A 13,778-nucleotide genomic window follows, 5' to 3' on the forward strand; every position below is an offset into this window, starting at 1 on the left:
CCCTGATCACACTTCAGGTTTTATTGGCAAAGATACTGCCATAATATGCCATTTCCTTTGCCAGTTCATTATACAGATAAAAAAACTGAAGCAGACAGGGTTAAGTGACATGCCCAGGGTCACACAGACAAGTGTCTGATGTCTGATTTGAACTCAGGTCTTCCTGGCTCCAGGGCAAAATGGGGGAGAAGCCTGTCCCACCCTCCTTCTTTTCATGACTTCTACCACTGATAAATCAATTCTCTCACCCTTTCCCAAGGCTGCTTCACCCACCCCCATGATGATCAGGCCAGCAATATCCATATTAAGTTAGGGAGAAAAAAAACACATTCCCTGGAAAGGGAAATAAAGGAATCAGAAGGACCTGAGTTCAAAGATAGTATTAAATCACTAGCAATACAATCCTGGATAAGTCAATTAACATGTTTACCTCAGTTTTCTCATCTATAAAATGGAGATGCTAATAACACTTAATAATAAAGCTGCCAGATCTACAGTCATAAAGACCTGATTTCCCTAATTAAGCAACAAATACTGATCTACTATATGCTTACAAATGGCAGCTAGATGGTACAGTGGTTAGAGTGTGGGGCCTGGAGTCAGGAAGATTCAGCTTTCTGAATTCAAATCCATATTCCTGAGTCCAAATTCAGCTTCAGTCTCTTACTAGCGGGGTGACCCTGAGTTTCCCCATCTGTAAAATGAGCTGGAGAAGGAAATGGCTCTCCATTATCTTTCCCAAGAAAACCCCAAATGGGGTCACAAAAAGTGACATAACCGAAATGACTAAACAATAACAAAAATAACATCTACCCCTAGGTGTTCTGAGGATCAAATAAGATCATAATTGTGAAGTACTTCGGGCAGTGAAAGGCACAGAAGAGATCTCATCTTTATTATTCAGACACTGGTATTTGTGGAGCCTACCTTTCTCAGGAGGGGGAGGGTGAAAGTAAGGTAGAATCTAGATTCTCTGAGCTAGTATTCCCACACACCCCCAACTGAATGTGCATTTAGTTCCCAAATTCCTAGCTAGAGCTTTTTGGGGAGGGATAATTGTCAGAGAAGGAGGTGGACTCCTCCTCAGTGATGGAAGTGAATGAGCTCACTGGGTCTGAAGTCAGAAAGATCTGAGTTCAAATTTGACTTCAACTACTTCCTAGTTGTGTGACCCTGGGCAAGTCGCTTAATGGCTGTTTGCCTTGTCCATCAGAGAAGGAAATGGCAAGCCATTCCAGTAACTTTGCCAAGAAAAATCCCATGGACATTATTGTCTTTCCATGATAACAGGATTATGAAAAACCAGATAAGAATTAATAACAACAACAAATTTGTGGCAAAGTCTTAACCACCCCAAGCTAGTTACAATTACACACACACACACACACACACACACACACACACACACACACACACACACACACAAACAAGATGGAAGTGATCTCTCCCTTCTCGAATTTCTCCCAACCCTTGGCCAGTACTTCTTTGGCCTTATCTTACTCTCCCTCATATCATATACATGGCTTTTCCCATTAAACTGCAAGATACTTGAAGACAGAGCCTTTGTCCTATATAATTTTGTTCCCCTCTCTTATAAGAGGGCCCTGGTTATAGCAGAAGATGAAGTAAAGTTTATTGAATGAAGAAATCAAAGAGCATGTTCATATACCAGGAAGGCCAGGGATAGACCTGTTTCAGGACCAGCTAGCTGCTCTAGCTGCCGGATGGGGATGAGGACAGGGGGTGGGAGGGAGAAGAGGGGCCAAGCCTGGCAAAGGGGGCTCCCCTTGGGGTCTGGCAATGAGCCTGGGGCTTGTGCCAGCTGCCACTGCAGCAGACACCACATTGTTTTTCTAGAGACCCTAAGCAAACAGTGTTCTCCTGTTCTCTTGTGTAAGGGGATTTTCTTTGTCAGAAGCCTTTTTCATTTGGTTTGTAAATGGAACTTTCAAGGTCCCAGTGACATCCCAAGGGAGACCAAACTTCTTCCAACACTGCCCTGGATCCAGGCCTGGCCTCTATCTGACTCTGCGCTAACCTCAATCCCCATCCTAACCCCGGATAGTCTAACCTCAACCCTTTCACCTCAAGAAGCACCTTTTTCCTTAGATCCACCAAGGGTGGGCCTAGCATAGGATCTAAGACACAACAGATACTGCAAAGATGTATTGGAAAGAGACCCTAACCCCAGCACTCACCCTAGCCCCAATCCATCCTCTCTGATCCTGACCCTGACCCTAAGCCCAGACCAGGAACTGACTACTCCACATGTCCCTGCCCACTCAACCCAGACCTGAAGGGGAAAGTATTCTGACTCAGTGTCCTCCATGGCCCAGGCCCAGAAAGCCCAGTAGCTACAAGTCAGGAGAGCAGCAGCCAGAGCCCTGAATAATTAATGAGCAATTAATTCACCCCAGGGCTGGCAGCCATGTGCCAGTTTCCTAGACACCCCCACTCCCAGACTCACTGGGACTATAGCCTGGCAGGAATGTCTACCCTGGAGAATAGCCAAGGGCCAAGGCTTACTCACCAACAGGGTGGGGAAGGGGGTAGGGTAGGGCTAGGAGAAAAAAACAGACTGACCCCAGAGGTTCAGGTAACTGAACTCCATTTCTTTGTCAGAAGTCTTTTTCATTTGTTTTTTAAATAAACTTTCAAGGTTCCAAGGACATTCCAAGAGAAACCACACGTCTTCCAACACAGAAGAATAGAAGAAAGCTAAACTTCAACAATGCACACAAGTTAGATCAGATCTTGAAAGAACTTCCAGGAATAAGGATGCTGAGAGGAATAAGTTATCCAAAGACCCACAGATTTAAAGCCAGAATATTTAATTAGGTGGGTCTAGGTGAGAAGAAAACCTAACCTTCTCAGCCCCCCCCCCCCCCAGTGAAAAGCTTCATGACACTAAAGAGACCTCACTCAGTACAAAGATTCACCATGGGGCAGACCCACCACAACAGAGGCACAGTGAAGGGTAGAGGCCCTGACAGCATAGTTCAGTGAAATTCAATCTGGTACAATGTGAATTCCTTGAGGTCAGGGAGCTGATCCATTTTTGTTCTTTGCATTCACAGCTGCCTAGTTTATCCTAGCTATTTAATAAATCCTTGTAGAATTGAATTCTACAAATATTAAGCAGCCTACAATGCTCTAGGCCAGAGATTCTTAACCTGAGGTGCAGGAACATTTAAAATAATTTAATAACTATTTCAGTGTAACTGGTTTCCTTTAAAATCCTACAGATTTTATTTTATGCATTTAATAATATAACTAATACAATATTATATGCCAATATTATATAGTAATAATATTAATAATATAATAATGTCTTCTGAGAAGTTTGTAATTTCACCTTTGGCCTTTGGTTCATAGACTTAACATAGACTGCCCAAGAGCCCATAACATAAAAAAAAAAGACTAAGAATTCATGATCTAGGCATCAAAGAAGAAACAGAGATGCAGAGAACTTCTATGTAATGATCAATAAACCAACAAGCATTTTAATATTATTATTGTGGTAGGCCCTAGGCTTTTGAGTATAACATAGACAAAAAAAAAAAAAGAAAGAAAGAAAGAAATGATCCCTTCCCTTAGGAAGCTTACATTTGCTTAGTATCTCATATTTCTACTATGTTTTAAGGTTTGCAAAGTACTTTTCTCATAACAATCTGATAAAGTAAAAAGTGTAATTTAATTCATCTTCAACAAATATAGTTATTCCCTCTTTTATGAAGAATCAGGAAACTGATGGGGAAGGGGGAAGGGGGAGATTCGGGTCACTCATCCAAGGTCAAACCATCTAAGAAGTATCAAAACTCAGGTCTTGAAAGTAGGTCCACAGGGCTCCATGTATCCAAATAGTAAAACCCTCTGGCACTCTTCCCCTTTCTCCCTGCCCTGGTCCTCCTTCTCACATGAAATCTGAATACTTCCACAGCTCTGGGGAGCCTCTGTAAACAATCAAGATTCAACCCAGTGCTACAGGCCCCATATCCAGCAGCCAGGGTACCATTTGCAATAGCCCCAGGGATTACAGAACAGAAGCAGATAGGACAGGAGACCAGAACAATAAAAAGATGCTATGGTAGAAACCGAGAGATCCAAGAGGTACAAATGTGAATGACAGAAGGGCAGGGCAGGGCAGGCCTGTGCAGAATTAAAACAAAGGTGAAGGGCAAGATAGACAGAAAATCCCATTGCCCTCCCCATCTCTCTCTGTACCTCTCCCCACCCCCTCTTCCAGCCCAGTAACTCTCCAAGGGCACCAAGAGAAGACTACTGGGGGAGGGGGAGCATGCTGAGCACATTGTTCAGGTATTTATATCCAAAGGAGGTCTGATCTTGTTAGCAGAGGGATGAATGATTGTGCTGAAAAGCTTTTCTACAATCCAAACACATCACTGGGGGCCCCCAGCAGAGAGAGAAGGAAAGTAGAGACAGGGCAAGCCAGATAGAAGGCCTGTTGGGGATCACCAGCTCCCACTTTTAGGGTCATGGGGACCAGTGGTCCACTGAACAGTAGAATGACCAAACCAAGTAGGAAAGTGGCCCCATTAGCTCAGAGCCACTGGATTTCCTAAGCTGTTCTTCAGACCTGTAACTAGAGTGGAGCCAGAAAGGCTTCCCCAGGCCCCCCCCCAAAAAAAATCCTCATTTGGGTTCTACTGATAATAGTTCACATTTAGTCACCCTTAATGGTTTGTAAAGCACTTTAGAGAAATTATCTTTTTTGAGCCCCACGACCAACCTGAAGTTGGTGCTATTATTATGCCCATTTTACAGGTGAGAACACTGAGGTACAAAGAGATTAAGTGAATTCCCTAAGGTTACAAAGGTAATTGGAATCCAGGTCTTCCTCACTCCTAGACCAGTGCCCTTTTACTACACTCCACTGTCTCTCAAGCCTTCACCACCACCTAGGATCTGAAGGCATTCTCCCATCCAAGGCCTTGCTTAGCTTCTCAAGATGAGAGGTTTAGGACATCTGAACCCAATTCTTCTGCCTCCAAATTCAAAACTGTCCACTAATGCCACACTGTCTCTCTCTCTTATGGCCTTGACTAAACTCTGTCCTTCTGGCTGCCCAAGCAGGCAAGTTTGGGTTATGGGGCGGGGAAAGGGATCCCTTGCAGATCATGGGGCCCTCCTTACAATTTGTGTAAAAGATAGAATTCTATGTGTGGTCATTGCCAGAAGAGTGGGAAGAATCCATTTTCCATCCATTTTCCTTCCTCTAATCCTGTGGTGGAGAATCCAAGAGAAAAATGGAAAAGAAAAAAAGATTCTTACTCCATTTCTCTTGACATCAGAAAAACAAAAACACCAGATCTCGAGAACACCTGGATTTGAATCCCATCTCTGACGCTTTCTATTTTTGCCTTAGACATTTTCTAGCTGTATGACTCTGGGCAAGTCACTTAGCCTCAGTTAGTTTCCTCATCTGTAAAACTGTAATAACAATAGCACCTAACACCCAGAGTTATTGTGAAGATAAAATGGTTTTATATATATAAAGAGCTTTGTAAATGTTAGAGGTCTAAATAAATTTGCTATTATTAAATCATTTAGCTTCCCTGGGGCTCAGTTTCCCTATCTTTAAAATTCAGAGGTTGAACTCAATGGCCTCTACATCTATGATGCTGATACCCCAAACCAAACCCACAGCAATCACACTCTCCCCACCACTCCATTTCCTCATACCTCAAATACTCAGGAAATCTAGGCATCAGAGCACCAATAACCATGGCAGAGACCCAATACAACCTATTTGGGTCCTGAACGCATCTCCCAATCACTGTGCCTCCTCCAGAGCTGCCTCTCTTTCTGTTGCATCTCCACAAAGATGTACAAAATGCAGCAAGCTAAACCCTGGGTTCCAATCTCATCTGAGATACTAAACAGCTGAGTGACTTTGCAAATCACTTAGCCTTTAAAACTCCTACAAAAAGCCTCACTTGTAAAATAAGGCTAATGAGACCTGAACTACTGAACTCACCCGAGTGCTGTGGGAGAAGCACACTGTAAATTATAAAGGGTCATGGAAATGAGAGTTAGTATTATCGTTCCCTTTAAACCAACTTCTCTCCTCACTTTCTCCATTGGCACATCATCATTTTTCCTATCTTCCTCTCAAAACCTCAGAGTCATCTTTGCCTCCTCCCTCTGCTTCATCTAATCAGTCATCAAGTCCTGTGGAGTCCTCCTTGGCAAAAATTTCCCAGATTCACCCTCCCTCAGCATTCCTACTGCTGTCACCACCTGGATGAGTGGACCGGGCTCCAGGCTTTCTCTGTTCCAAGCCATCCTTTATATTCTGCCAGATCCATCCTCCACTGTAGTCTTATCTCATTATCCCCATCCTCAAGAATCGTAAGTGGCTCTCCACTGCCTTTTTGTTGTTGTCATTCAGTCATATTTGACTCTTTGTGACCCCATTTGGGGTCTTCTTGGCAGAAATATTGGAGTGATTACCATTTCTTTCTCCAGTTCATTTAACATATGAGGAAATCGAGGCAAACAGGGTTCAGAGACTTGGACAAAATCACATAGCTAGTAAGTATCTGAGGGCCCAATTTGAACTTAAGAAGACTCATCTTCCTGACTCCCACCCCAGCACTCAATCCACTGAACCACCTAGCTGTCCTGTAGCCTACTGAATCAAATAAAAATACCTCAGCCTGACTCATTTACTATTCTAATCATTTCCAATCACCTCCCTCCCAACTGCCTCTACAAACACCCCTATCCAGACTCATTACTGTTTTGTCTCCATCTTCTCCAGCTAGTCTTATATTGTTCAAATACCACCTCTGACACTGACTTCTTGTGAGACCTTGGTCAAATTATTCAATTACTCTGAGACTTAGTCTTGTTATCTACAAAATGAGAGAGGTGGACAGAATGGTCTCTGAGGTCCCATCCAGCTCTGGACCCTTGATCTATAGTTTAAGTAAAGGGGTTAAAGATTAATAGGGAAAATATGAAATTAATCCAGGAAGGCTTCCTGGAGAAAGTGAGTTCTGAACTGCATTTTAAAATTGGGAAGAAGCATGAGTTGGCCAAAAAAAAAAGGATATTTCAGATGGCAGTGATCACTAAGAATTATGTCTTAGGGGCACCTAGGTGGGGTACTGGAGTCAGGAGGACCTGGGTTGGAATCTGGCCTCAATTAGTTGATATTTACTAGTTATGTAACCCTGAGCAAGTTATTTAACCTCAATCACCTACAAAAATAATAATGATAATTATTAGTCTGATGTCTCATCTATTGTAACCATTTAACTCACAGGTAAGGCACTGCATATCTGTAAAAAGAGGGGATGGACTAGATGGTCACTAATTCTATGATCCTATCCCCCATCCTCAAGTGATTCAGATCAAAGGACTAGCCTGGTAAGGTCTCCTAGCTCCTCCCCAGGCTACACATTTAATTCCTAAAGGATCTTCTTCCCAAAGAATTTCCTGAGAACTATATCCCAAGGACAATGTTTACTATCATCTTCCACTACACACAGTTACTCCTTCATTAATAGTTCACCCACCCCTTCCCCTGTAGTCCATAATTAGGTGTATAGATGCTCAGTGAGCATATCCAGAACCTGAAGCCACCTGGTATCTCTTGGAGAATTCTGAATACTGCAAATAGCATTCCTATCTCCCAGGGGCAGAAAGGTTGGAGGGTTGGGAGATGATGAGAGAAGGGAAAAGGAACGTGGGACCACCAAACTATACAACACTAGAACTGAAAGGAAGTTTAGCATAAAAAAAGACTCAGCATAAAAACAAAACCCACACAGAATCACCTAATCCAATTCCTCCATTTTACAGAAGGAACCAAGGTCCACAGAGGAAGCCAAGGGCCAAAGAAAAGTGATTTCCCCAAGGTCACAAAGTGATGGACCTAGGCCTTGGACTCTTTAGTCCAAGACTCTTTCTACTATGTGAAAAACCACACCCAGGTACCTGAACACACACACACACACCCCAGTTAAGCAAATTCTCCAGTACTTAGTGACCATCAGAGACACACTAAGAAGACCCCTACATACACTTCCCCACAATAACAGTCATACACAAATACTGTTCTAATATACACACAACCCAACAAACACAAACACAGAGACACAATACAAATCTCTCAGGAAGTGGAGTCCAGCTACACAGACACTGGGACCCACACCCAGCTGCTGCCCTTTCTCTTCTCCATATGTTGGGGGGAGGGGAAGGGGAAATTGAGAGAAACTGGGATGCGGCCTCAACAGTTCAGTTAGCACAGATGCTGTTACAGATGCTCAGTTAACTGCCAAGCCTATTTGGGGAAGGGGCAGTGAACACTAAAAAGAACCCTTCTCCCCCAGTCAAGAGACTTTAAAGCAGAGGGCAGAGCCCAGGACACACAACTAGGGTCCAGTCTGAGGGTCCAGTACCAAATGCTGTTTGATTCATGGGACATGGATGCCTCCTTCACAAAAGGAAGAGAATGGACAAGGGAGGGGACATGGAAGGAAAAAGAAGAACCAGAGGAGGGGGGGTCACTGCAGAGGAAATAAAAGTGAGGAGATCAAGGGGTTACCCTCTCACCTCCTCCAGTTTCTATTAAGCATCTTAACAAGGCCCATAGTATTGGGACAAGTAGGGAAGCCTGAATGATAGGGCCCAGCTTGCAATGGTGCTTTTGTTGTTTTTTTTAAACAAAGCTTTCTGTGTCTTCCCCCATCCGCTCTGCATTACCCAGGATGCTGGTGGAAAGCTCACCACTGTAAGCACAACCAACCCAGGCTGGGGTCAATGAGTTGGTGTCTACAAGCACTGTTATTTCCTCATCTAGCTTGAGGGTGGCATGGGAAGGGGGGTGGGGGTGCAGGAGAAGGAACTAATGGGGACTCAGAAAGGGCAGGAAGAAATAAAAGTAGGAAATTGGATGGGAGAGGGTAGAATCCACCACCTAGAAACTACCTGTCTAGATCTCCTCCCTAGATATTCCCCAATCCTGGCCCCCAACACCTGCTGTGTAGAAAGTGGGAACAAATACCAACCTGCCCATCTCCTCACCCCCACCCTAGTCACAAAGCCACCCAAAGCTGCAGCTGCCCAGAGGGCAGAAATAAGGTGAGACAAAGTTTCCAGGTGAATTTATTTATTCCCAAGTACCACCCAAGTCTGATTTCTTCCCGCAGTCTAATTTCTCCAGGCCTACCCAGCTACTTCCCAGGCATCCAGGGATTTTTCATTCAGCTCAGAAATATTACATTGTCTGCTATGCATGCCAGGCTTCATTGCTCTAACTTCATATTTGGACCTCAAAATACCACCCCACCATCCTCACCCACACTGCTTACAGGCACCCAGGTGTAGTCTAGACTGACCCCAGAAATCAGGAAGCATCTCAGAGAATTCAGGGGTCCTCATAGGTCTCCTTTAATTGTGGAGAAATCCCAAGTCAGTGGACATCCAACCTTTACTTTGTTGGGGAAACGCTACCTCCTGAGACAGCCCATTCTATGATTAGAGACCTCTAAATCCCAACGCAACCATTTTTATACCAGTCCTTGGATCTAAAATTCTCCTCCCCAATCCTCCCTGGCCATCTGCCCCCACCTCTCTGCCTCAGGTGCCTGGAAACCTTACAGAGTTAGGTTTTGAGCACCCCAAACTCCCTTCCCACCAGCACAAATGACCTCTGTTAATGATGTTGGACTGGGGAGGAGGGGGCAGAGTTCATTGAGTTGGGTTGAACCCTCTTCTTCATGGGAACTGGGGGGAGGGGGGTTAGAAAAACCTTCCATCAGGGCCCCACCTTCTGGGGGCAACTGAAATGGGGGGGAGGTACACAGAAGGGAAAGAGACCCTCCTCCCTGTTGGAGGATCCTTGATCCCCCTGCCCAGGATACGGGGAGGGGTAAGGGGGGTTGGGAAAAAGTCTATTTTCCTAGAGAAATCAGAGGGGTTCCTAGAAATAGCTGGGAGCTACCCACTCCTTCTTAGGCCCACCCGGGGAAACCCAAAATGAAATTGTGTTCTTCGAGTTCAGCTCTCTCCAGAGTCCTGTTGTGATGGGCAACAGGAAGGCGCCAGACAGTCTGGGTTTGAGGTGGGGGGCACCAAACCGGAGGAGGAGGAAATCCCTCTAGTGGAGTATGGAGGCATCCAGGGGGCCACCCAGCCAAGGGTCAGAGCTGCAGTAACCTCTGGCCCTTCAGGAATCATCCAGTTATCCCCCCTTCTAGGTGCTCTCCCCACTTTCAGCCAGACCCTCCCCAGGTTAAAAGGTGAAGCCTGTTCTGTCTTCAGCGGGCTCTCCAGGGCTCGGCCTTGGAAGCCTCAGGGCCCCCTAAGTCAAACTGCTCTGGGAAATGGGGTTCAGGGACCGAGGGAGGAAGATGTGGTTCCCGGGGCCCTCTGGGAGTCTAGGTTTGCACGCCCACCCCCGATCCTCAACGTCAGGGGGGATGAGAGCAAGTGTTCCCTGGCCAGGGGAAGACGGCCGGTGTGGTAGCCCTCCCCCACCAAGCACCGGCAGACACACACGGACATGGACTAGACGGACGCACTCATGCAAGCAAACACACGTACACACACGTACACACACACGCACACAGAGGAGCACACGACCCCCACCGTGAAATGGTCGCACTTCGAAACCCTGGGCACAGCCGGAGGTCACCCTCGGATGGCCAGACAGAGACAGAAGGAGACCCAGAGCAAGGCCAGGTCACCCCCAGACGGCCCGACAGTGGCACGGGACCCGCTTGGACAGAGCCACACGCAGAGCCACACGCACCCCGACACACACTCAGACACAACCTGTTTCGGCTTGTGGAAGACCCCGGGACTAAGTTAGGAAGTCGGCGCGGGGGCGAGGGGGTCTCTGGGCATCCGCTGCCCGGCCCGACCTCTCCCCGGGGATGGTCCCTCCTAGGAGCGGGCACCCCCGAGGAGGGAGATGGGCAAAAGGGGCTCTTCCCGACGCGCCCCTGAGTGGAGGCTGCTCCCAAGCCGGGCGAGGTCCAAGGGGAGCTGTACCCCGCAGTCCCGACTGACAGCCCCCCAACCCCCAATCAGCCCGGCCAGGCCGGAGTGGCGGGGCTCGGCTCGGCTCTCCCGCCGGTGCCCCCTCTCTCTCTCTCTCTCCTCTGCGGTCTCCCCATCCCCGCCTTCCTGCCAGACGTCTCCGGCCCCCGGGGCCCCTTTGGCCGGCTCCGCGCCCCCTCTCCCCCCTTCCTCTGCCCGTTGTCCCCTCTCTGCCCGTCTCCACTCTCTCCTCCTCCTCCTCCCCCCTCCAGTCCCCTCTGCTACCTCCCCCCTCCGGCCGACTCCTCCCTCCAGCCCCCAGGCCGGGCCGGCTCTCCCTCCCAGGCCGGGCCAGCTCCCCGGGGCCAGTTCCGAGGGCTGGCCCGGGAGCCCGGGTGCTGACCGCAGCTCCGCTCCGCCTCGGCAGCGAGCCGCTCCGAACTTGCGAAACAACCGGGAGCGACCCCCAACGTGCCGGTGTCAGCGGCCGGCCCACCCCCTCCCAGGCCGGGCCGCCCCCCACCCCCCCCGGCCCGGGCCCCCCGGAGCCAGGGCGGAGCACGAACAAGTTGTCCCGCCGCCTTGGGCGCACACACACCGACACACGGACACGCACACACGGACACACGGACACGGACACACGCACACACACTCACACACACACGGACACACTCTCAGGCTCACACTCACACACACTTCCTTGCTGCGCAGCACTGGCCGCCTCCGGGCGCACGGTTCCAGGGGGCGTCCAGCGCGGGGTCCTGGCTCCTAAGTTGGGGTTCGGGGGCCCCGGGGAGGGGGCGGGGAGTCCCGGGGGGTGGGGGTGGGGGGGTCCGGCTCTCTTACCTGTGGGAGTCTCGCTTTCTAGCGCGCAGAGCTGGAAGGTGAGCGCGAGGATGAGCGCCCGGGCGCCGGGCATCGTGCGCCGCCCTGGAGGGCCCCGGGGCCGCGGGGGACCAGCCGAGCCGGACGCCCGGAGCCTCGCGAGCCGCCGGAGCCGGAGCCCAGCCGGGACTGGCTCTGAGTCCGGAGCGGGCGCCGGAGCCGGAGCCGGAGCCCTGACGTCAGGAGCCCGAGCAGCGGCCTCGCCTTCCAAAGGGGGGGGGCGCCTCCTGCCGTCCTCGGCTGGGAGTGCGGGGAGCTGGCCAACCCGGGCAGGCAAGCTGCGGAAGCGGGCCGGGGGCGCCGCCGCCCCCCACACACCGCGACCGCCCCCCGGTACCGCGTAAGCGTGGGCGACAGCTTCGGGGGCGGCCACTGGGGGCGATTCAAATGTCCAGAAGGCCACCAGACCCTTGCTTTTTTACCCACACTCCCTTCTGGCCCTGAAGGCACTCAACCCTGGGCCCACTCCCAAGCCTCCAGCCCCAGCACCAGAGGCCGGTCCCCCCTTCTCCGCCCCCCCCCCAGTCTTCTTGGCATATCCAAACACGTATTCACCAGCTCAGCCAGGAAGGCAAGCGTCCACAGAGGTTGACTCACTCATACACACACTTCCAACCATACACAAATTCAGAACCCCTCACACTCCACTGGAGGAATAGAAAGTCAAAGTATCCCCAGGACAGAAACGAAAGGGGATCTTAGGCCTTCAAATGTCAGAAGTGGGGGGGGAACTTTAGAACACAGAGTGTCAGAGCTGAGAGAGCCCTTAAAATACAGACTATCAGTTCAGAGGGCCCTGAGAACACATAATGTCAGAGCTGGAAGGGCCCCCAAAACAGAGGATGTCAGAACTGTCTGGGTCCTAAGAACACAGAGAAGGTTGATTCCAGCTAGACAAGACGTTAGAATACAGATTGTGAGGGCTCTTAGGAAACAAAATGTGAAAGCTGGGAGGGCCCTTAGGACCCAGGATGTCAGAGTTGAGAGGGTCTTTAGAATACAAAGATGGGAGACCCTTAGAACACAGAATAGCAGAGTTGTCAGGATCCTTAGAATATACAGAAATCTAGATCTTAGAATACAGAATGTTAGAGTTGGGAGGGCCCTTAGGAAACAAAATGTGAGAGCTGGGAGGGCCTTAGGAAATAGAATATGAGAACTGGGAGACTCCTTAGGACCCAGGATGTCAGAGCTGAGAGGGTCTTTAGAACATAAAGATGGGAAACCTTTAGAACACAGAATGGCAGAGCTGAGAGGGCCCTTAGGAAACAGAATGGGAGAATGGGAGGGTCCTTAGGACCCAGAATGTAAGAGGCTGAGAAGGCCTTTAAAACATAAAGATGGGAGACCCTTAGAACACAGAATGTCAGGGCTGTCAGGGTCCTTAGAACATACAAAAGGTTAGAGTTAGGCAAGATCTTAGAATAACAGAATGTTAGATCTGGAAGGGCCCTTAAAAAACAAAAAGTGAGAGCTGGGAGGGCCCTCAGGACCCAGGATGCCAGAGCTGAGAGATGAGAGATCTTTAGAACACAAATTGTCAAAGATGGGAGACCCTTAGAACACAAAATGGAAGAGCTGTCAGGATCCCTAGAACAAACAAAAGGTTAGAGCTAGACAAGATATTAGAATACAGAATGTTAAACTGGGAGGGCCCTTAGAAAACAAAATGTGAGAGCTAGAAGGGCCCTTGGGACCCAGGATGCCAGAGCTGAGAAGGCCTTTACAGCACAAAAATGGGAGAGTCATAGAAGATGGAAAGTCAGAACTGTCAGGGTCCTTAGAATACACAGAAAGAGCTAGACAAATTGTGTCAGAGCTAGGAGGAACCTAGGAATCTTAAAATGGCAGAGCTAGGAACCTTAAAAATATTAGAAGTA

At 48.8% G+C, this 13,778-nt stretch overlaps 1 protein-coding gene across 1 annotated transcript in view; it reads right to left on the reverse strand.

Annotated features, from left to right (window-relative positions):
* The window catches only part of PTPRU (protein tyrosine phosphatase receptor type U), a 120,593-nt gene extending 108,661 nt beyond the window's left edge, over positions 1-11,932 (reverse strand). Inside the window, exon 1 of the mRNA XM_074217892.1 lies at positions 11,860-11,932. Coding sequence (XP_074073993.1) covers positions 11,860-11,932 — 73 coding nt within the window. The remainder of the gene's footprint in view (positions 1-11,859) is intronic.
* Between the last annotated feature and the right edge of the window lie 1,846 nt (positions 11,933-13,778).

This window comes from Macrotis lagotis, chromosome 1 (assembly GCF_037893015.1).
Source record: "Macrotis lagotis isolate mMagLag1 chromosome 1, bilby.v1.9.chrom.fasta, whole genome shotgun sequence".
In the NCBI taxonomy this organism is placed as follows: Eukaryota; Metazoa; Chordata; class Mammalia; order Peramelemorphia; family Peramelidae; genus Macrotis; species Macrotis lagotis.